This window comes from Lampris incognitus, chromosome 4 (assembly GCF_029633865.1).
Source record: "Lampris incognitus isolate fLamInc1 chromosome 4, fLamInc1.hap2, whole genome shotgun sequence".
NCBI lineage: Eukaryota > Metazoa > Chordata > Actinopteri > Lampriformes > Lampridae > Lampris > Lampris incognitus.
Genome location: NC_079214.1, coordinates 6,338,304 through 6,359,506, shown reverse-complemented (window position 1 = coordinate 6,359,506; position 21,203 = coordinate 6,338,304). Strand labels below are relative to the sequence as shown.

General features: G+C 47.1%; 1 protein-coding gene across 3 annotated transcripts in view; it reads left to right on the top strand.

Annotated features, from left to right (window-relative positions):
• Positions 1-21,203, top strand: part of cgnl1 (cingulin-like 1) — a 90,744-nt gene that overhangs the window by 889 nt on the left and 68,652 nt on the right. For 2 of the 3 annotated variants that reach the window (XM_056278357.1, XM_056278359.1), the window contains exons 2-8: positions 2,064-3,774; positions 4,007-4,101; positions 7,303-7,408; positions 7,652-7,753; positions 8,656-8,798; positions 11,156-11,294; positions 12,733-12,945. In XM_056278357.1, the coding sequence (XP_056134332.1) occupies positions 2,116-3,774; positions 4,007-4,101; positions 7,303-7,408; positions 7,652-7,753; positions 8,656-8,798; positions 11,156-11,294; positions 12,733-12,945 (2,457 nt within the window). In that variant the 5' untranslated portion in view covers positions 2,064-2,115. The remainder of the gene's footprint in view (positions 1-2,063; positions 3,775-4,006; positions 4,102-7,302; positions 7,409-7,651; positions 7,754-8,655; positions 8,799-11,155; positions 11,295-12,732; positions 12,946-21,203) is intronic. The other variant, XM_056278358.1, reaches the window with a different exon arrangement.

Genomic DNA, 21,203 nt, shown 5'->3' with positions numbered 1-21,203 from the left:
CATATTCTAGACTATGGGTCGTCATTAGTACAGTCATGAATAACATATTCTAGACAATGGGTCGTCATTAGTACAGTCATGAATAACATATTTTAGACAATGGGTCGTCATTAGTACAGTTGTGAATAACATATTCTAGACTATGGGTCGTCATCAGTACAGTTATGAATAACATATTCTAGACTCTGGGTCGTCATCAGTACAGTTATGAATAACATATTCTAGACTATGGGTCATCATTAGTACAGTTATGAATAACATATTCTAGACTATGGGTCGTCATTAGTACAGTTATGAATAACATATTCTAGACTATGGGTCGTCATCAGTACAGTTATGAATAACATATTCTAGACTATGGGTCGTCATTAGTACAGTTATAAATAACAAATTCTAGACTATGGGTCATCATTAGTACAGTTATGAATAACATATTCTAGACTATGGGTCATCATTAGTACAGTTATGAATAACATATGGACACATACAGAATGGGTTTTTACCGTGCTGAATATTCGTCTGGATGAATGACATCTGCCCTTTGACCCCCGCTGACCTTTTCCTCTGATGTGCGTCAGGACTGAGTAATATTCAGCAGAAGAGGTTAACACACAGTCGATGGCTCAGCACGCCCCCCGCCCCCCCGTGAAGAATACAATAGGAGGAAAAAGGTGTCACACACCCCACAGCCGTGTGTGTGTGTGTGTGTGTGTGTGTGTGTGTGTGTGTGTTGGATAGACTACATGTAACATTCGGGATGAAAGAAGCGATTGTTTTGGGTTGGGGTTTTTTTTAGCTTCATCTTTTCTTGGTGGTTCGTCTTGTGTTTGGCCTCGTACTCCCCTCCCCTCTGTGGAGGTTGGAAAGTATGAAGCACTGATTTATGGGGACTAGCGGAGCCAGCATACTGGTTGTAGTACTCATCCCCTTGTGGAGTCTGTGAACCTGGTGAGGACTTTCCCTCAGGTTTAGCTAGTCTAGTTGAAGTCTGGTGTGATCTTCTGCTTTTGGCTTTGTTAAAACTCTTATCAGTGTCTCTCCTCCAGGTCCATCACCGTTTATCTTGGTGCTGTAAATTAATTTAAATGGGACATTATCAGCAATGCAAACAGGAACCGAGTCAAGAGCCCATTGTCCTGTGAAACACATGGTGGCTGCTGATGTCTTTGTTGTCCCCAGCGGCTCTGCAGGCAGAAATATCGCTGAACAACAGTGACTAGCTTATCTGTCTTAAAAGGGACACTTGTGGACGGGTTGATGTTTGTTGTCATCGACCGTGTGGTTGCAGGACCGCGGTGAGAATGGGAAGTTGCAGATTGCCGACTCGTTCACTAAATGTAGTTTGCCAACGCTGAGAATGCTGCAAGTGTGACAAGTGTGACATGGGCGAGCTGAGTAAGATTTCCCTGTCAGATTTCCGTGGTCGCTTCCCATGGTGTACTGTTTCACCAAGCATAAGGGCCCAAAAGATGGTGTCCTTCACGAGCATAAACAGAACTGGATGCGAGTACATACACGCACAATATACAAGATGTGCAGATTCGTTCGATCTGAATATGGCGGCCACCACGGGTCGTTTGAGTCGACAAAGGGTATTGTGGTTCGTGCAGGAGTGTGACACCGTTGTGTAGATACCTCTTTAATGAGACTCTTAACCTATATTTTCATTCATGTACTGTAAACAGTCATTTTCCTATGCCAGTTCTGTTGCTGACCCACTTACCAGACCGTACCCGGTCATACTATATTTTGTGCTTCCAAAAAATGTGTGTCTGATGTTGACTCGTATCGTTCCGCTATCAAGGTTTGTTTTTCAGAAGTGGCCGACATCTGCTGTGTCAGGACAGTTCGCTGTCTTGACTTGACCCGAGCCGTCTCAGCTGCAGGCTTTGTTACTGAAAAAAAAACCCCAAACAATTGAGGACAAAAGAAAATGAAACTGGACACTTCCTTCAGTGTTACCTCATTAGCTGCTGTATGCAACTAGGAAACTGTACCAACATCACAGAATTTGTCTTATCCCATTTCAGACTAATTCAACCGCTCTGTATCTTCATTCACAGTGGCCGGCCACCCGATTCCAGGAGAGGGATATATTTTCCTTCTGCATTCCTTATGGAGTCGTACAGAGTGACAAACATTCCTAACAGCGGTCTGCAGCAGGGCTACAGCCAGCCCTCCCGCCCTTCCAGGGCTCATAATAACGGTGCTGGGACATATGGCCTCAGCATCCGTGTCCAGGGTATAGATGGACATCCTTATGTCGTTCTTAACAACCAGGACAGGGGTCCTCCATCGCCTACTGACCCTAACAGCAACGGGTACATCGACACAGAGGGCTCTTTCATCGATAACTACCATGAGTATGATTTCAGAGGAAGCAAAGAATCGAGCTCTAACAGCCCCTTCGTGGAGTACAGGTCTCAGAAGTTGATGCACTTTACTGGTGCCCATAACGGCGCTTCAGATTCTCAAGGAAAGAAACCATCGACGCTTTTGAACTTCCAAAAGCATCCCGAGATTCTGCAGCCTTATGATCCGGAAAACAACTCTCTAAACCTCGACGGTTTTCACAGCTTGCCTTCACAGTCTCCATCTCTTACTGAGATGGAGGCTCATAAAAAAAGCTCTTCTTCCAGATCTACTTTACCTGTGGTGTCTCACAGCAAGTCATCAAGCCTGGACGAGAGTAAAGCTGGTCAGGTTCACAGTCACACTCAGACCGCCGCTTCTAAGCCCCAAACTAAACAGGAACAGTCCCAACCTTTGCCTCAAGCCCAGCTTGCACAGCCCCAGGCCCGGCCACAACCCCAGGTGGCCCAGTCCCAGTCCAAAACCCGACGTTCACCTCCGTCCAACCCCTTTCCTAAACCGCATTCTCAGCCACAGCGCCAGCCGATGCCGGCACCACAGCCTCCACCCGCAGCTGTCTCCAGCCCCACTGGTGAGCAGAATAAGACCGCTTGCAGATCTCCCAGCACCATCAGCAGTGCCAACTCCAGCCTGGAGCGCTCCCGCCGGGAGCCTGATGTCCTCCCTCTACGCAGGACCGACTCCAGTGGACCTGTCCTGCAGACCTCATCTCGCTCACGCCACTCTTCCACCTCCTCCAACAACACCACCAAGGCCTTGCTGGATGACCAGATGGAGGTCCTGTATGCCGACACCATCAACCGCCACCAAAACCGCCGCTACATCCCCTTCCTCCCTGGCACAGGCAGGGACATTGACACGGGCTCCATTCCTGGTGTGGATGAGCTCATCGAGAAGTTTGATGTTAAAGATGGTAGCCAGCAACGAAGGGGCAGGGCGGGGCGCAGGAACAGGATCAACCCGGAGGACAGAAAACGCTCGCGCAGCGTGGACAGCGCTCTGCCGTTTGGCTTGCGCGAAGCGTCTAACTATATGGATGAGTTTAGCAAACACCAGGGCACCTCCATGGAGCATGTCCTACGACCCTCACAGCTCCGACTCCAGAAGGTGGCCGGCATCCACAACTCCTCATCTTCAGTGGTGGACGGTAAGACCAACTCAAGAGCTTCTGCATCTGGCACCAGCACACCCACCTCGCCACAGAGCACCGTGTCTAAAGGAGTCGGCTCCATTCAGGGGTACAAAAAGCCGCTGAGCCGATCCTCTACTCTGCCATCAAGCGCTAAAGGTGGTGAAGAGGGCGCATCTTTGACAAGCAAAGAAACAGCAAACGCGAAATCGTCCCTTCCCAAGACCTCTTCCACCTCAGGCAAAAAGCCGAGCGCAGAGGGCGACGTCCAGGTAAACAATCTAAAATATGTTGGATGTGTCTGTTATGAAGTAATATTATCACTTTGGACCGGGCCTAAAAGGTTTGTCCTGTCTTTTGAGTTAACGCTCCTCTTTCGGAGTCCCCTTCACTTCAAATCTGTACACTTGCAAAACAAATATGTTGAGTTACATCAAAATGAGTCTATTTATGTGAGTAGCAGTCAGTTACTGACTTCCTGTGTCCTCGTCGCCTTATTTCCAGGTGACACCTGATCTCCTGAAAGGTCAGCAGGAGCTTTCACAACAAACACACGAAGAGACGGCAAAACAGATTTTGTTCAATTACCTGAAGGATGGGTGAGTTGTTCTCTCCGAGCCACCGTTCACGTTTGTGAGGGTCCTGTAACGGACTCAGCCGTCTGATTCCTGGATCGTAACGTTTCGTAGTCCTGCATGAGCTGACTGTAAATTAGGCCCCCGGACCAAAAAGAAAGCCAACGTAGTAACGGTAATGAGAAGTGGTGCAGTTAAATGTGCAGCCTCACAAAAGCACCTCCCCCCCCCAAATCAGGATATGGAAAGGGAAGTTATGCGTTGGATGTGGTCATTTGGGAAACAAAACATGCAACGCATTATTTAATGAACGCTTGAGTTGCAAAATATTCAGTCTTTTCTGTAATTCAACATCGGAAACAACTTGGCATTATTATTATTATTATTTTTTTGGGGGATTTTTTCCCTTTTTTCTCCCCGATTGTACCCGGCCAATTACCCCACCCTTCCGAGCCGTCCCGGTCTCTGCTCCACCCCCTCTGCTGAACCGGGGAGGGCTGCAGACTACCACATGCCTCCTCCCATACATGTGGAGTCTCCAGCCGCTTCTTTTCACCTGACAGTGAGGAGTTTCACCAGGGGGACGTAGCACGTGGGAGGATCACGCTGTTCCCCCCAGTTCCCCCTCCCCCCTCCCAAACAGGCGCCCCAACCGACCAGAGGAGGCGGTAGTGCAGCGACCAGGACACATACCCACGTCCGGCTTCCCGCCCGCAGACACGGCCAGTTGTGTCCGTAGGGACACCCGACCAAGCCGGAGGCAACACGGGGATTCGAACACAACCTAGCATTATTTTAACCCGTGTTGTAAAACAATGAGTTTCCATTTGAGTCTCGGGGCTTCTATTCCGAAAGCCTTTCGAGTGTGAACCCGTTACTGCGTTTTGACTCATTAGCCGAGCGTACTGTTGTCCCTACAGTCCAAACACAAGCCCTGCCAAGTTACACTCGGAGGACATGCGTTATTTAAGGAGGAATCGCCCAGTGGTTTTTTTATCAGGGTCCGACTGTTTGTGATAAAAGTGAAGGAATGTGTTCTGCGGCCCTCCCATCCAGGCTGTGAATGATTCAGCTGTCTCGAGTTTGTGTTCTCCCAGAATCTCTCCGCCTAATCCCTTAACCCCTTCTGTCTCTGCCTTCTCTCTCCGTGTTGGGAAAAAGGGTAGAGCAAATGCCATGCCAGGTCGTACCAGTGACTGCAGATAGAGTGTGCTGGGTCACAGAGACCAACGCAGACCGAGTGTGAAGGTCTTCACATACCAGCGAGCCAGATAGTCACTAAGGGTTATTTCTCTTGTGGAGAAACGCCGCTTGTGCAACTTTTTACACTGCCGCACACAGTCGTGTAGGCCACCTCCTGCACCCGCCGGCGCTTCTCGGGTCGATTTTGCAGCGAGGATCTCAAAGTGCGGGGATCTCCGGGTCCCTACACGTGCTACAGAGTTTTAGTCCTCATGGGAGGGGAGCAGGAAGCGGTGCTGGGCGTGTCGGAGCGCAGGTCAGGAGTCACAGGACAAAGTAAGGAAACCCAGCTGGACCGGAGCCGGGGAGAAACGCTCACCAGCCGGGCTCAGGAAGGCTTAATGGAAGTCATCTGGAAGAGGGAGCGGCCAGCGGCGGTTCATATTTCTGTGTCAACATCGTAACTCATCGGAGTAATATATATTCCCAAAGGCTGCTATAAATTGCCGTGTGTTTTATTTTTGTAATATATGGGGCGGCGGTATTGAGAAGGGGGAGCAGGGAGTGTGACCTGCAGAATCTGACACATCTTAAAGACCGGTTGGCTCCGAACGTTTGTTGATATTCGAGTCTGCTGGAGTCTCTGGTGCACATCCTTGCTGTTTTAACTTTGAGTCCTGCTGGGAAAGGAAAACACCGGGATGTTTTTAACCTAAGCCCCAGTTTCCTGACATTAGGAGTCAATCCCAGTGATTGGTTGGAGAATCTTTTAAATTGCTCCACTTTCGAGCAGGCTTGCATCCGCTGACTTCTGTGCACCAAGCTGCAATGTCAACCTTCACCAAATATGCCACTGTATCAGTCATTAAATTATATATATATATATATCAACCCATTTCTTTTTTTCTGACCCCCCCCCCCTTTTTTTTATCTCTCCCCGATTGTACTTGGCCCATTACTCCACTCTTCGGAGCCGTCCCGGTCGCTGCTCCACCCGCTCTGCCGATCGGGCTGCAGACTACCACATGCCTCTTCCGATACATGTGGAGTCACCAGCCGCTTCTTTTCACCTGACAGTGAGGAGTTTCCCCCCCTGAACAGGCCCCCCGACCGACCAGAGGAGGCGCTAGTGCAGCGATCAGGACACATACCCACATCCGGCTTCCCACCCGCAGACACAGCCAATTGTCTGTAGGGGCGCCCGACCAAGCCGGGGGTAACACGAGGACTCGAACCAGGGATCCCCGTGTTGGTAGGCGACGGAGTAGACCCCCACGCCACCTGGAGCCCCTAGCAATGTCAAGCCATTTCTAACCCGGGTGCAGAAGTCTCTCTCTAATCCCCGGAGGAGTGAGTTGTTGCAGGAAGACAGCAGTGGCGTGAGCGTGAGAGGGTTACAGAGAAGCTCGAGAAAGAGAATGTAAAAAAGGTCTAACGCCATGCTCCCTGTCTCCACTGGGATCGCCTCTTACTAAGTGAAGGTGTTTTCAGACATTTCCCATAACATTCTGAGTCTGTTGGTGCCACAAAGAGCTCGGTGGGCGTTATTTGGTGAGGGTTTACGTTAGTTTGGTGTGCAGCCGCTGGCGGATTGCCAGCTTTCTTTAAAACCGAGTCGGTGTCACAGATTCTGCAACCCACTCCTAAAAATGGGAAAACAGGGCCTAGATGAAAACCGTTCTCACCGCCCAGAAGAAGTCCCGAGATGGAGCCGACGGCCCTCCCCCCCTTTCTGAAACCCGTGTCGGCTCTGTTAGCTCTGTCTGCTGTGCCGGGCTGAGGCCGAACAACAGGCGAGACTTCTGATTCTTCCCCCTCGTGTGCCTCCTGGTTAGTGGACGGGTGTAATGAGGCCGCCTGTGTTGCAAGAGGACACATCAAAGCAGCCGGGTCCTTCAGGGTCTTTTTCTGAGCTGGGAATGAGCTGCCCTGTTCCCGGAGAAGTCTGGAATTTCTGATCCACCGTACGTTGATAAGGGTCTCTGACCTTTCGTTGCCGTGGTGTGTTACCATACCTCTGTGTTTGTGTGTGTGTGTGTGCAGAAGCAATGATAATGACGACACCACCAAGAGGAAGGTCAACCTGGTGTTTGAGAAGATCCAGACATTGAAGTCGCGGGCGGCGGGGAGCGTTCAGAGCGACAACAAAGTGAGAAACGTTCCAGCCCTAAGTCCCACAAATGGTTAAAACGGTTAAATCTGGACCTCGCTGTCAGCTGCTGGATGTTCAAATCAAAGCATTATCTATAAAGAGCGTCGCAGTATTTTGCTATTTCATATTGATACGTATTCACTATTTCATATCGCCGTATACGTTTCATAGGATGGGTATTCGTCTAATCTGGAATGTGCCTCATAAAGATTCTCCTGAACGTCTGTTTTCTTCCGTTAGTCTGTAGATTTCGCTGCCCAGACCAAAGCCCTGCAGGAGCAGAACGCTGAGCTGGAGAAGCAGTTAACTAACCTGAAGACGAAACTTGATGAAGAAGCCGCGGTAATCAGTCGACCTTTACTAGTGCAGCATGTCTTGTACATTTAAAATGCATTGCAAAGCACATTACACGTGCCCTGCAGGTAGTGATGTCGTGGTGTTGCATTTGCTCACCGATGTGAGTCTGCGGCGGTGGTCGGTCATGTGATCTGTGCTGAGTCAGTTGTCTTGTACACATTCTTGCTCAGACCCAGCATAATAAATCTGCTTTCTTCTCGGCTAAATGGTCAGAGAGAGACGTGTCACATTTGTACATGGCAACATCTTGGTTAAAATTCACTTACAGGTACAATGGCTTAAAATGATTCAGGTTTCAGGTGTCCGGGTACTCTGTCCCGTTGCCTACCAACACACAGGGGTCGCCGGTTCGAATCCCTGTGTTACCTCCGACATGGTCGGGCGTCCCTACAGACACAATTGGCCCTGTCTGCGGGTGGGAAGCCGGGATGTGGGTATGTGTCCTGGTCGCTGGATTAGCGCCTCCTCTGGTCGGTCGGGGCGCCTGTTCGGGGGGGGGACTGGGGGGAATAGCGTGATCCTCCCACGCGCTACGTCCCCCTGGTGAAACTCCTCTCTGTCAGGTGAAAAGAAGCGGCGGGCGACTCCACATGTATGGGAGGAGGCATGTGGTAGTCTGCAGCCCTCCCCGGATCAGCAGAGGGGGTGGAGCAGCGACCGGGACGGCTTGGAAGAGAGGGGTAATTGGATGGATACAATTGGGGAGAAAAATGGTGGAACCCCCCCCCCCCAAATTTTTTTTTTATTCACATTTCCTTTCAGGTAGAAACACATTTACACGTCTGTGAATGTGCATGTGTGCACATATGTGCGTGCATGTATGTGGGTGTTGGTCTGTATGTGTGTGAATGAAAGTGTGCATTTAAAGTTACCTGTTTCCCAACCAGAAGGGTAATTTGGAGTTGGATGAGAAGACGGTGAAGGGCTTGCAGGAGCTGCAGAAGGAGCTGGAGAGGAGCATGAAGGAGTGTTCTGACCTGAAGGAGAAACTCAACAAGACGGAGGCGGAGCTGCAGAACACGCTGGAAGAGTAAGTGGGGCGCCGGTGCTCTAGAAATGTACCTTTCAACACTTCTGTCTTCTCTCAGGTGGACGTGTTAGGCAACGGGCCACGGTACTTCCACTGAACTGGCAGCGCGGTGGCGCAGCGCTGTCACCTCACAGCAAGAAGGTCCTGGATTCGAACCCCCGGGGTTGTCCAACCTTGGGGGTCATCCCAGGTCGTCCTCTGTGTGAAGTGTGCATGTTCTGCCCTTGTCTGCGGTGGGTTTTCTCCGGGTGCTCCGGTTTCCCCCACCATCAGAAAGACATGCATGTTAGGCTTCATACTCCTGTCTGTGTCCCTGACCGAGACATGGCGAGACCAGCTGGAGTCCCCGTAGTTGGGGTTTATATCCTAAAATCACCAGACCCAGCAGAATCACACCACCCTGTGCCACCTTAACAGACAATATAGTCACACACATTACAGACGGCAACACGGAGAGTGCGCTTTTTCTTTTCTTCCGTGAATTTATTTCTGATTTTTCCCTTTTTCTCCCTATTTAGCGACCAATCCATCCCTATTTTAGTTCAAACACCCGCCCTCGTACCGCATGCGTTCGCCGACTGCATCTCCCCGGCCACTTTCGTGACAAGGCGACTCCAGGCCGAACCACTGCTTTTTCTGACACACTCAGAGACGCATTCATGTGACGAACACAAGCCGACTCCGCCCCCCCCCCTCCCCCCGAAGACGGCGTTGCCGGTTATTGATGCTTCGTCGAGTCCGGCCATAGTCGGATTTGACGAGACCGAGGCGCGAACTGAGAGTGTGCTTTTAATAAATGACATCAGTGACCATCTACCGGTTTTCACTGTCTGTGACTGCAGTTTTAGGAAGAACAAAGTTCCCAACATTGCATATATATATATAAGAGTAAGAACGGAGGAATCCACGAATGCTTTTAAAGATGAATTACTAACACGTAACTGGAATATAGCATACAAAGAAAAAGACACTGATAAAGCTTACGATTCATTCCCAAACATATTTCATCCTTGTATGACAAAGATTGCCCCGTAAAACAATTCAACAGTAAATGGAAATATAAAGATAGTCCATGGATCACAAAGGGGCTGCGTGACGCTTGTCATAAAAAAATACGTTCTACAAAGAATTCATAAAGTGCAGAGCCATCGAAGCAGAAATAGAATAGGAAAACAAACTAACATTATGAGGATATGCAAGAAGGAATACTAGGAATAATAAAGAGTTAGAGACCAATATAAACATATATGGAATGTGTTGAATAGTATTGTAAACGGATCTAGAAGCTCAAGCTGCCCTCAGCACTTTACAGATAATGATAAGACTGTAAATAACATGGAAGATGTGGTCAATGGCTTCACAGATTCTTTGTAAATGTGGGCCAAAACTGGCAGGAAAAATTAATGACACACAAACAATCACAGTGGGGAATTATAGAGATTATGATGATGGGGACAGAAATCCAACTTCCATGCTTCTTAGAGCGGTAGAAGAGAAGGAAATCGTGGACATGGTAAACAAATGGAAGGACAAAAAGTCTACTGACTGGAGTGATATTGATATGACAATAGTTAAGAAGTAATCGAATGTATTACTACGCAACTAACCCACATCTATAACACGTCCTTTCAATCTGGTAAAGTTCCAAGCAAAATGAAAACAGCAGAAGTTATACCCCTATACGTATAAAACCGGAGATAAACACCAATTCACAAACTGCACAGCGGTTTCATTATTGTCACAACTCTCCAAAATACTAGAAAAACTTGTTGCTGTTAGACTAGACACATTCATTGAGAAGCACCGTCTGTTGACCGACAGCCGGTATGGGTTTCGCCCAGACAGATCCACATCTCTGGTGCTCATTGAATTAATTGAAGAAATAATTAATTGCATAGGCCAAAAAAAGCTTGCTGTGGGAATATTTATAGACCTAGAAAAAGAAGCTTTTGACGCCACCGATCACAATCTATTAATAGATAAATTGGGAAGGTGTGGTATCAGAGGGGTGGGTTCAGGATTGGATAAGAAGCTATTTAAATAACAGGCAGCAGTTTGTAAAGACAGGTGAACATGACTCGTCGTGCATGGATATTACTTGTGGTGTACCCCAGGGGTCGGTTTTAGGTCCAAAACAGTTCATTCTGTGCTTTAAATGATATATGCAGGATATCAAAAATGTAGAAATTTGTTCTGTTTGCTGATGACAGGAATATATTTTGTTCTGTTGAGAATTTACAGCAGTGTTGGGAGGTGACCACAATAGAAATGGAAAAAAAAACTGTTTTTTTACTTGCGTGTACATCTGTGTGTGTGTGTGTGTGTGTGTGTGTGTGTGTGGGTGGGTGGTCTGGCAGGCTGTTCCAGGTGAAGATGGAGAGGGAACAGTACCAGACAGAAATCCGAGACCTGCAGGACCAGCTGTCGGAGATGCACGATGAACTGGACACCGCCAAGAAATCACCGGCTGACGGCGACAGAGACGCCATCGTGGCGGTAAAAGACGTTTCACTCTTCTCACAGTTAGGAAGGAGAGGTCCCTGGCAGGTTGAGCTGCTAATCTTTAATGTTTCATGGGGCTACATAATGTTCTGATGTGTTTCAACCAGTCGGCTCCCATAATGGATCCAAATCAACCAACAACACGTCTGTTTTTGGTTTTTCAATTATAAATCAATTAACACCAAGAAGATAATTCACATAGCAACCACATTGCATAAAAACACACCTCCGTCACCAACCGGGCATGTAGATGGCTTGTAAAAATCAAACTTCATCAGGTCTGATTATGTGTCCATAGTGCTGTGTGACCTGTAAAATATAATCAATGTATAATTATTGTCCTCATTTTTGTCAGCAGGAGAAGGATTATGTTCTTAGTAGTTTTTTAGTTTGCTGGTTATGCTTGTAGACATCTGTTGTGTTTCGGTTTTGTACAGCGGGTTGGTTTTGGCACGTCAGTGCACTATTTTTTTTTTTTTTTACATTGTGCTGCTAAGTGTTGTTGTTTTTATGGTGAAATCCTCCCTTGTGTTGACCTGAACTTTGTTCCGGGGGATAAGAAAAACATTATTATTACCATAATCATTATCACATGATATTTATAGATATCACGGTGTCTGCTTATATTTGGAAATACCATGTTTAAGAATCCAACTGAATAGGCGTCCGGGTGGCGTGGCCGTCTATCCGTTGCCTACCAACATGGAGATCGCCGGTTCGAATCCCCGTGTTACCTCCGGCTTGGTTGGGCGTCCCTACAGACACAGTTGGCCGTGTCTGCGGGTGGGAAGCCGGATGTGGGTATGTGTCCTGGTCACTGCACTAGCGCCTCCTCTGGTCGGTCAGGGCACCTGTTCTGGGGGGAGGGGGAATAGCGTGATCCTCCCATGCACTACGTCCCCCTGGTGAAACTCCTCACTGTCAGGTGAAAAGAAGCGGCTGGCGACTCCACATGTATGGGAGGAGGCTTGTGGTAGTCTGCAGCCCTCCCCGGATCGGCAGGGGGGGTGGAGCAGAGACCGGGACGGCTCGGAAGAGTGGGGGGTAATCGGCCGGATACAACAGGGGCGAAAAAGGTGGGGGGGGGGGTCCAACTGAGGTTGTTCAGATTCAGCTGTTTGGTAATGTAAAGTGTAATATCAATCCAAAACTAGTTTTCAGATTATCCTACCAAATAAATAATATTTCACTCCTCATTTTGTGGGAAATTTTAGGTCACAGATTCGTATCATCAATAATTTAGACATGACAATGTCTGAATTCCACCCCGAAACAATGCCACCGAGGGAATTTGAACAGTGATATTAAATTATCGCATGCTGAATTGGGCATAAAATCCAACCTGCAGTCTGAGTCTGTGGTTCATGTTCGGGTTAGCGTTAGCTGCTAACGCGTGCGTCGTACAAATGCTTCCCCCGGTTTGTTCCTACAGGACTTGATGCAGCTGAAGATGGAGTTGCAGGAAGTTGTCTTGGCCAAGGAGGAGCAGGAGGAGATCCTGAGGCGGCGGGAGAGGGAACTGACGGCGCTGAAAGGAGCCCTGAAAGAGGAGGTGGCCACTCACGACCAGGAGGTGGATAAGCTCAGGGAGCAGTACGAGAAGGAGATAAGCCGGCTGCAGACATGTCTGGAGGAGGCCAAGCAGGTAACAAACGTCCTCTTTGTCTCTCTCTCTCACACACACACACACACACACACCTACACACACATATACACACACACACACCTACACACACACACACACACACGAGGGGGGAGTGTCTCCTTCATCTTTCCAGAAACACACCCTACAAAACAAGGTGTGTGTGCATTATGTGCATCATGGGAGCAGTCGGATTTTGCACGTTTGCCATTATAAAGGTCGGGTGATTTGTGTGGGAGCACTAAGCCACGTTGCTAACACAGCGTTGTCTTTCGTTGTGTTGTTTTTCATGACAGACGTGATGGGTGTGCGATGTATTTACAGGAGGTGTTGTGTTCCGTTAATTTGACAGGTTCTCTCATTGTTTCATTTTAGTTTTGTTTCAGTTCAAGAACTTTACTGTCGTTGTGCAAGCGCAACGACATTGCAGTTGTCAACTCAAAATGGTGCATTCATAAAAGACATAAGAAATATAAAATATCAGCAATAAAAAGTACAGTCTAAACAATGTAAGTGCAAACTATAAGCAGTATAAGGTATAAAACACAATATAGTTAACAATAAAATACAATTTACAAGGTGCAGAAACATCATCAGCAGAAAGGCAGTTAAGGTGCGGTAGACATATTAAGTGGCTTAAAGTGACACGTACGTGGATATTGCAAATATTGCAGGTACCCAATGGTGGCAGCGTATCAGTCTTGTCAAGCTGAGGAGACGTCCGAGTTCATTAGTGCCACAGCTTTTGGAAAGAAGCTGTTTTTCAGTCTCTTTGTGCATGTGCGCATTCATCTGAAGCACCTACCTGATGGGAGGGGCTGAAACAGATGGTGTCCAGGGTGGATAATATATCTTATGATGTTCTTAGCCCTCCTCATACAGTAAGTGCTGTGAAGATCTTCTAGTGAAGGCAGCTCAATGCCAACAATGTCCTGTGCTGTTTCCACAACACACTGGAGGGCTTTTTTGTCAGCTTTGGTGCAGCTGCTGTACCAGGCTGTCGTGCAGTTTGTTAGGATGCTCTCGATGGAGCGTCTATAAAAGTTGACAAGCTAGCTTTTGGGGGAGGTCGGCTCTCCTTAGCCTCCTCAGAAAATAAAGGCGTTGTTGTGCCTTACTCACCACTGCTGAGGTGTTGTCAGCCCAGGAGAGGTCCTCTGTGATGGTGACTCCCAGGAATCTGGAGCTGGGGACTCTCCACAGCCTCTGTGTTGATGTGGACAGGACTGTGTATGATCTTCTTGGAGGTCCTGAAGTCCATGATAATGTCCTTGGTCTTTTGGGTGTGTAAGACCAGGTTGTTGTTAGCACACCACACCACATTGTCAGGTCCTGAACCTCCTCCCAGTATGCCGCTTCGTTGTTTTCTGATATGAACCCGTGACTGTTGTATCGTCCGCAAACTTAACAATAGTGTTTTAGTTGTGGATGGGTTGGCAGTCATGTGTGAACGGTGCATAAAGTAGGGGGCTCAGTACACAGCCCTGGGGGACGCCGGTGTTCAGGATGAGGGTACAGGATGTGTGCTTGCCCAGTGTTACAGTCTGGGGGCAGTTGATATGGAGGGAGTTAGTTCTAGTTTGTGGAGTTTGTCGACCAGCTTGTTTGGTATGATGGTGTTAAATGCCGAGCTTTAATCAACAAAGAGCATCCTGACGTAGGTGTTGGGTCTTTCCAGGTGAGAGAGGACTGTATTTAGAGCCACACAGATGGTGTCCTCAGTCGATCTGTTTGCCTGGTAGGCAAACTGGTGTTGGTCTGAACAGCTGGCACAGTGTCTTAGATGTGGGTGAGTACCAGTCGTTCAAAGCACTGTGAAATGACGGGGGTGAGAGCGACTGGCCAGTAGTCATTGGGACAGGTTACCACAGGTTTTGTGGGAACGGGCATGATGGTGCTGGATTTGAGGCATGCATGCGGGGACTGTGTGTAAGGATAGAGAGAGGTTGAAAATGTGTGTGAATACCTCTGCTAGCTGGTCAGCACAGGTCTGGAGTACACACCTTTGTACACCACCAGGCCCCGCTGCTTTCCATGTGTTGATGCTGCGGAGCCTCCGCCGCATCTCTGGAGTGTGTAGTACAAGGGGTTGTGGGTCTCCCAACAGTTTGAAAGTGACTGGAGGTTAGTTATTTTCGTTGTCAAACCAAGCAAAGAAGTTGTTAAATTCTGCCGCTAGGTTGGCAGTGTTGTCGGCTGGTGTATCTGTTTGTTATTTTCCCTTTTGTAATCTGTGATGGCCTGGATGCCTTGCCACATCCTCCGTGGGTTGGAGTTGCTGTTGAAGCCCTCCTCTATTCTTGGTTTGTAGTTGTGTTTTGCAGATCCGATACCTCGCTTAAGGTTCGCTCTGGTGACACCGTAGGTTGAAGTGTCTCTTTATTTATTTATTTCTGATTTTTCCCTTTTTTCTCCCAATTTAAGTGGCCAATCGATCCCTATTTTAATTCAAACACCCACCCTCGTACTGCATGCGCTCGCCAGCTGCATCTCTCCGGCCGGCAGTCTCGAAGGAGACCGCCCCCCCCCACTTTCGTGACAAGGCGACTCCAGGCCGAACCACTGCTTTTTCCGACACACACACACAGACGCATTCACGTGACGAACACAAGCCGACTCCGCCCCCCTCCCGAAGACAGCGTTGCCAATGATTGCTGCTTCATCGAGTCCGGCCATGAAGTGTCTCTTGATTTAAAAGCCGTGTCTCTTGCCCCGAGCAGCCATTTGACCTCGCTCTTCATCCATGATTTCTTATTTGGGCACACTCAGATCCTTTTGCTAACAGTGACACTGTCCATGCAGCAGTTAATGTATGACAGTACAGATGAAGTGTACCCCTCCAGATCTGTCTGATGGGCAAATATACTCCATTCTGTGTGTTCAGAACAGTCCTGGAGCTAAGAGATGGCTCCCCCAGGCCAAACTGCTGGTACAAGAAACAAAGAGAGGTGGTCGGACTGTCCAAGGTGGGGACGGGTATGGTCCTGTAGGTGTCCTTTATGTTAGTATAGACATGATCTTCTCCTGGATCGCCACCTTGCCGTGGTGGAGAAGCTTGCGTACGATCCCAAGAGCTATGCCGTCCAGAGCTTGGCTCCTGGTAGGGTCACCCAAGGCAGATTGGTGAAGGGGAGGTTCCAGGCGAAGTGCGATCCAACAAAGACTTCAACGGCGGAACAGGCGGAAGATGTCTCCAGGTCACAACGGCAGTGAAGGCGGATGAAGGCTGCAACAGAGGGTGGTCCCCAATCGTCTTGGTTGTCCATGCCGTTGGACTCTGGCCACCCCCTGCCAAGGACCGTGTGGTGGCTGCAGGCACAAGCATCACGCGCAGGCGTCCTCCCATTTTGCGGCCCCAGGATCAGCCTCGACACCCACCTGAGGACCCAGAGGGGGGACGGTCATACTCGCTAGCGAACAAGTTTTCACTTATTTATTTTCCTAAACCAGATTTGAATACTGCTCCCACACCTCTTATGAGATTATGCTAGCTTTACTTCATCACAGGCATCACTTTCCTTGTACTATTTTTATGAACACTTGGAGTTGAGTTGCATGATGGGTGCAACAGTTTCATTATGTAAAAAAGAAAGAAGAAGAAAAGAAGTGCTCAGTCAACCTCGCAACATATTGTCTGATTGTGTGGTGCTGATTAGTAATAAAAGTTTTAAAATCACAGTATTATGGGATAAGTATGGGGCTGTTTTGCCCCCACCTGCGAGGCTCCGTGTTGGTGGCTGTTCACAGGGACCTCCGAGGAGTCACGCCAGCTTGTTGGACGGAGATAAGGAGCGCACAAAAGACACAAGTCAGTTGTTCAGTGTGGTGTAATGGTGTCACCATTTGTGTGTCGGCGATTGTTCTCGCGGTGGTAGTCGGTAGATATCCGTAGACATGTGATCTCCGCTGGAGCTGAGACAGCGAGGCGGACGGATAGAACCGGAAGAGGGGCTGTGCTATCTGGAAGCAGAAGCTGTCTATCTGCAGCTCGGCGTTCACAAGAACACGCTGGATTGTTTTTGTCCAGTCAAGTGTGGAGGAGTTGCTTTTCCTGAAGACGGTCATGTTGCTCCATCTGGGTACGTCCAAAGGAAACCACACACAGCCGTGAGCCCAAACACACATTTCCACTCCACAGCAGGGGGCCGGAGAATCAGACTGGACAAACGTCCGACAGATGGGAAGTCGAGCGAGAGCGGCAAGACGTCCACAGCCTGAAGCAACTTCGTAGAGGCTCTTTTACCCTTGGTTTTTATTTCTTTATTTTTAAGAAGACGACCGTTTGTCGGACGCGTTTCCTCAGAAGAGCCATTCCAAAGAGGAGGTCTGCATACAGATCACCTTCCCTCCTTTCTTTACCCTCTGGAGGAGTGCGGATGGATGGAGGAGGGAGGGCAGAGATGAAGGAACATGTGTAGCAACAGACACCCTCCCGACATCGCAGGGGGTTCATGCAGATTTTGACGTTTCATATAAAAAGGCTTGATGGAAACGGCAAATATTAAATAAAATCTCCAGAATTCGGGTTTTCACGCTCGCTGGGTGTGGATGAACTTGTGGGATTGAAAGAGAAATGTGCTGAAGTGCGGCGGGACGTCTTTAAGGAATCAAAAAGTCAAAGTTTAATAGAATTGAATCCCCTGATCGTCTCCTCTTGGTGGCTGCTGCAGTTTGGACGTGTGACATAAACACTTTATTCTCTTGAATCTGATTAAGACGCACCTGAATTCACATGGTTTCTCATCAGTTTTTGCAACGTTTAGTTATTCGACCTAAATTTATTCAAATGTCAGGGCGTCCGGGTAGCATACTGATCTATTCCACTGCCTACCAACACAGGGGATCGCGGGTTCGAATCCCCGTGTTACCTCTGGCTTGGTCGGGCGTCCCTACAGACACAATTGGCCGTGCCTGCAAGAGGGAAGCTGCATGTGGGTATGTGTCCTGGTCGCTGCGCCAGCGCCTCCTCTGGTCGGGGTACCTGTTCGGGGGGGAGGGGACACGGGGGAATAGCGTGATCCTCCCACGCGCTACTTCCCCCTGGTGAAACTCCTCACTGTCAGGTGAAAAGAAGCAGCTGGCGACTCCACAAGTATGGAGGAGGCATGTGGTAGTCTGCAGCCCTCCCCGGATCGGCAGATTGGAGATTTTGAGATCCTTTATCGATCCCATAGGGAAATTCCACTCTGCATGTAACCCATGCTAGCTGTGTAGCTAGCTAGCTGTGTAGCTAGCTAGCAGCAGTGGGCAGCCGCCGTGCAGCACCTGGGGACCAGCTCCGGCTGGTCTCGCCAGGCCTCGGTCAGGGGCCTAACATGCATGTCTTTTTGATGGTGGGGGAAACCGGAGCACCCGGAGAAAACCCACCGCAGACACGGGGAGAACATGCAAACTCCACGCGGGACGACCTGGGATGACCCCCAAGGTTGGACTACCCCGTGGTTTGAACCCAGGACCTTCTTGTTGTGAGGCTACAGCGCTAACCACTGCGCCACCGTGCCGCCATCATGGCACGTGAGGGGCTTGAGCAGCGACCGGGACCGCTCGGAAGAGTGGGATCATTAGCCGGATACAGTTGGAGGGAAAAGGATGGGGGGGGGATTCCCCCCCTCCCAAAAAAATTGTGCAAACGTTGGATGGAAACAACACAAATGAAACCAACCAGTCGCCCCACCGAGAGAAGCAGTCAGCTGCTGTGTCGACTTAGTCGCAATGAGGTTCACGTATTTCCTGTTTGTCCCAAAGACAGGAAGTCCTCCTTGTCCTCGGTTTCCTGCAGGCTCCGGACCCCGGCAGGAGTCCAGAACAGCACTAAACGTTTCCTCCTGGAGGGCCGGAAAAGGGGTCACCGGGGTCTGACCTTGGCGCTCGGGATGACTTCATTGTTTGTCTTCCTTTAGCGAGAACTTGGAGAGCGAAGCCCTTTTCCTCCAAATCTGCCCGATGACTCACTCCGTCCTTCCACACCGATGTGACTGAGGCTTTCTTGTGAGTGTGCGTTGTGACTCGCACACCAACCGGAGCTCGGTCCCCAACGAAGGCTGTCCCACGTTACCTTCTTAGACTCGCAGTGACAGACACACAAACCTTCCCTTCAAAAGAAATAAAACATAAAAACCACGAGACGTGTGTGTTGTTTCCCGTGTCTTTCGAGGTGTGTGTTGTTTCCTGACAGACGCCTGGTGATTCCGGCTTTCACGTTGGGGATTATGGAGATGGGATGGGATATGGCGGCGGTGAAGCGGTGCAGGAAAGCGATATGAAGGCCGTAGGAGCCACTTAAGCATGCTCCGTCGTCTCAGACGTGAAACTGAAAGTTACAGAATGTGCAAAACGGAGAAAAAAAGTTATGTAAAGGTTTACAAATATACTAGAAATATCTTAAAAAGAAGTTTCTGTAAATCCTGAATGCCTCTTTTTGGCCCCAGAACATGAAGGCATGTATGAAAGGGTTAATAAACTGAGCTAAGAGCCCCGAACTTTGTCTTATTAATGACATGACAGAAGTCATGTTTCCATCCAAACATTTTAATTTGCATCATGGAGTATCACATGAGAAAAGTCCAGTCGGTTTTATTTGTGTAGCCCAATATCACAAATTACAAATGTGCCTCGGTGGGCTTTACAGCAACACAACATGCTGTCCTTAGACCCTCGCATCGGATCAGGAACACCTCCCTAAAAACCTTCAACGGGGAGAAAAAACAGGGAGAGCGGCAGAGGAGGACCTCTCTCCCAAGACGCACAACGTGCAATGATGTTGTGTTTACACAATTTACACAATACAACACTGAAAGAGCATGGCACAATTTCATCACTTTTAATTTTTCAAATTATATAATAATATATAATAAAGATATAATAAATTATATGTTAAATTAAAAAGAAAATTAAAATAAAAATGAATAATGAAATAATAAAATTATAATGAAATGATAAAAATAATCAAATATATGAAGAATATGATGCCAAGCAGTGTCCAGGTGGCGACTACCGTCACCATGGAGACCTGGGAGGAGGACAGACTACACGTGCACACAGGGGGAACTCACATCACACCATTCACATACACGGGAGAAGAGAAACTAGAAGACATCATTCAGAGAGAGAGAAAAAACATGTGAGAGAAGAGAACAATTTGCAATAGTCTATAATCTATACTCTATAATCTATATTCTGTAATCTATACTCTATAATCTATATTCTGTAATCTATACTCTATAATCTATATGCTATAATCTATATTCTGTAATCTATACTCTATAATCTATATTCTGTAATCTATACTCTATAATCTATATTCTGTAATCTATACTCTATAATCTATATTCTGTAATCTATACTCTATAATCTATACTCTATAATCTATATTCTGTAATCTATACTCTATAATCTATATTCTGTAATCTATACTCTATAATCTATACTCTATAATCTATATTATATAATCTATACTCTATAATCTATATTCTGTAATCTATACTCTATAATCTATATTCTGTAATCTATATTCTGTAATCTATATTATATAATCTATACTCTATAATCTATATGCTATAATCTATACTCTATAATCTATACTCTATAATCTATATTCTGTAATCTATACTATATAATCTATATTCTGTAATCTATACTCTATAATCTATACTCTATAATCTATATTCTGTAATCTTTACTCTATAATCTATATGCTATAATCTATATTCTGTAATCTATACTCTATAATCTATATTCTGTAATCTATACTCTATAATCTATATTCTGTAATCTATGCTCTATAATCTATATTCTGTAATCTATACTCTATAATCTATACTCTATAATCTATATTCTGTAATCTATACTCTATAATCTATACGCTATAATCTATACTCTATAATCTATATTCTGTAATCTATACTCTATAATCTATATGCTATAATCTATATTCTGTAATCTATACTCTATAATCTATATTCTGTAATCTATACTCTATAATCTATATTCTGTAATCTATACTCTATAATCTATATTCTGTAATCTATACGCTATAATCTATACTCTATAATATATACTCTATAATCTATATTGTATAATCTATACTCTATAATCTATATTCTGTAATCTATACTCTATAATCTATATTCTGTAATCTATATTCTGTAATCTATATTATATAATCTATACTCTATAATCTATATGCTATAATCTATACTCTATAATCTATATTCTGTCATCTATACTCTATAATCTATACTCTATAATCTATATTCTGTAAT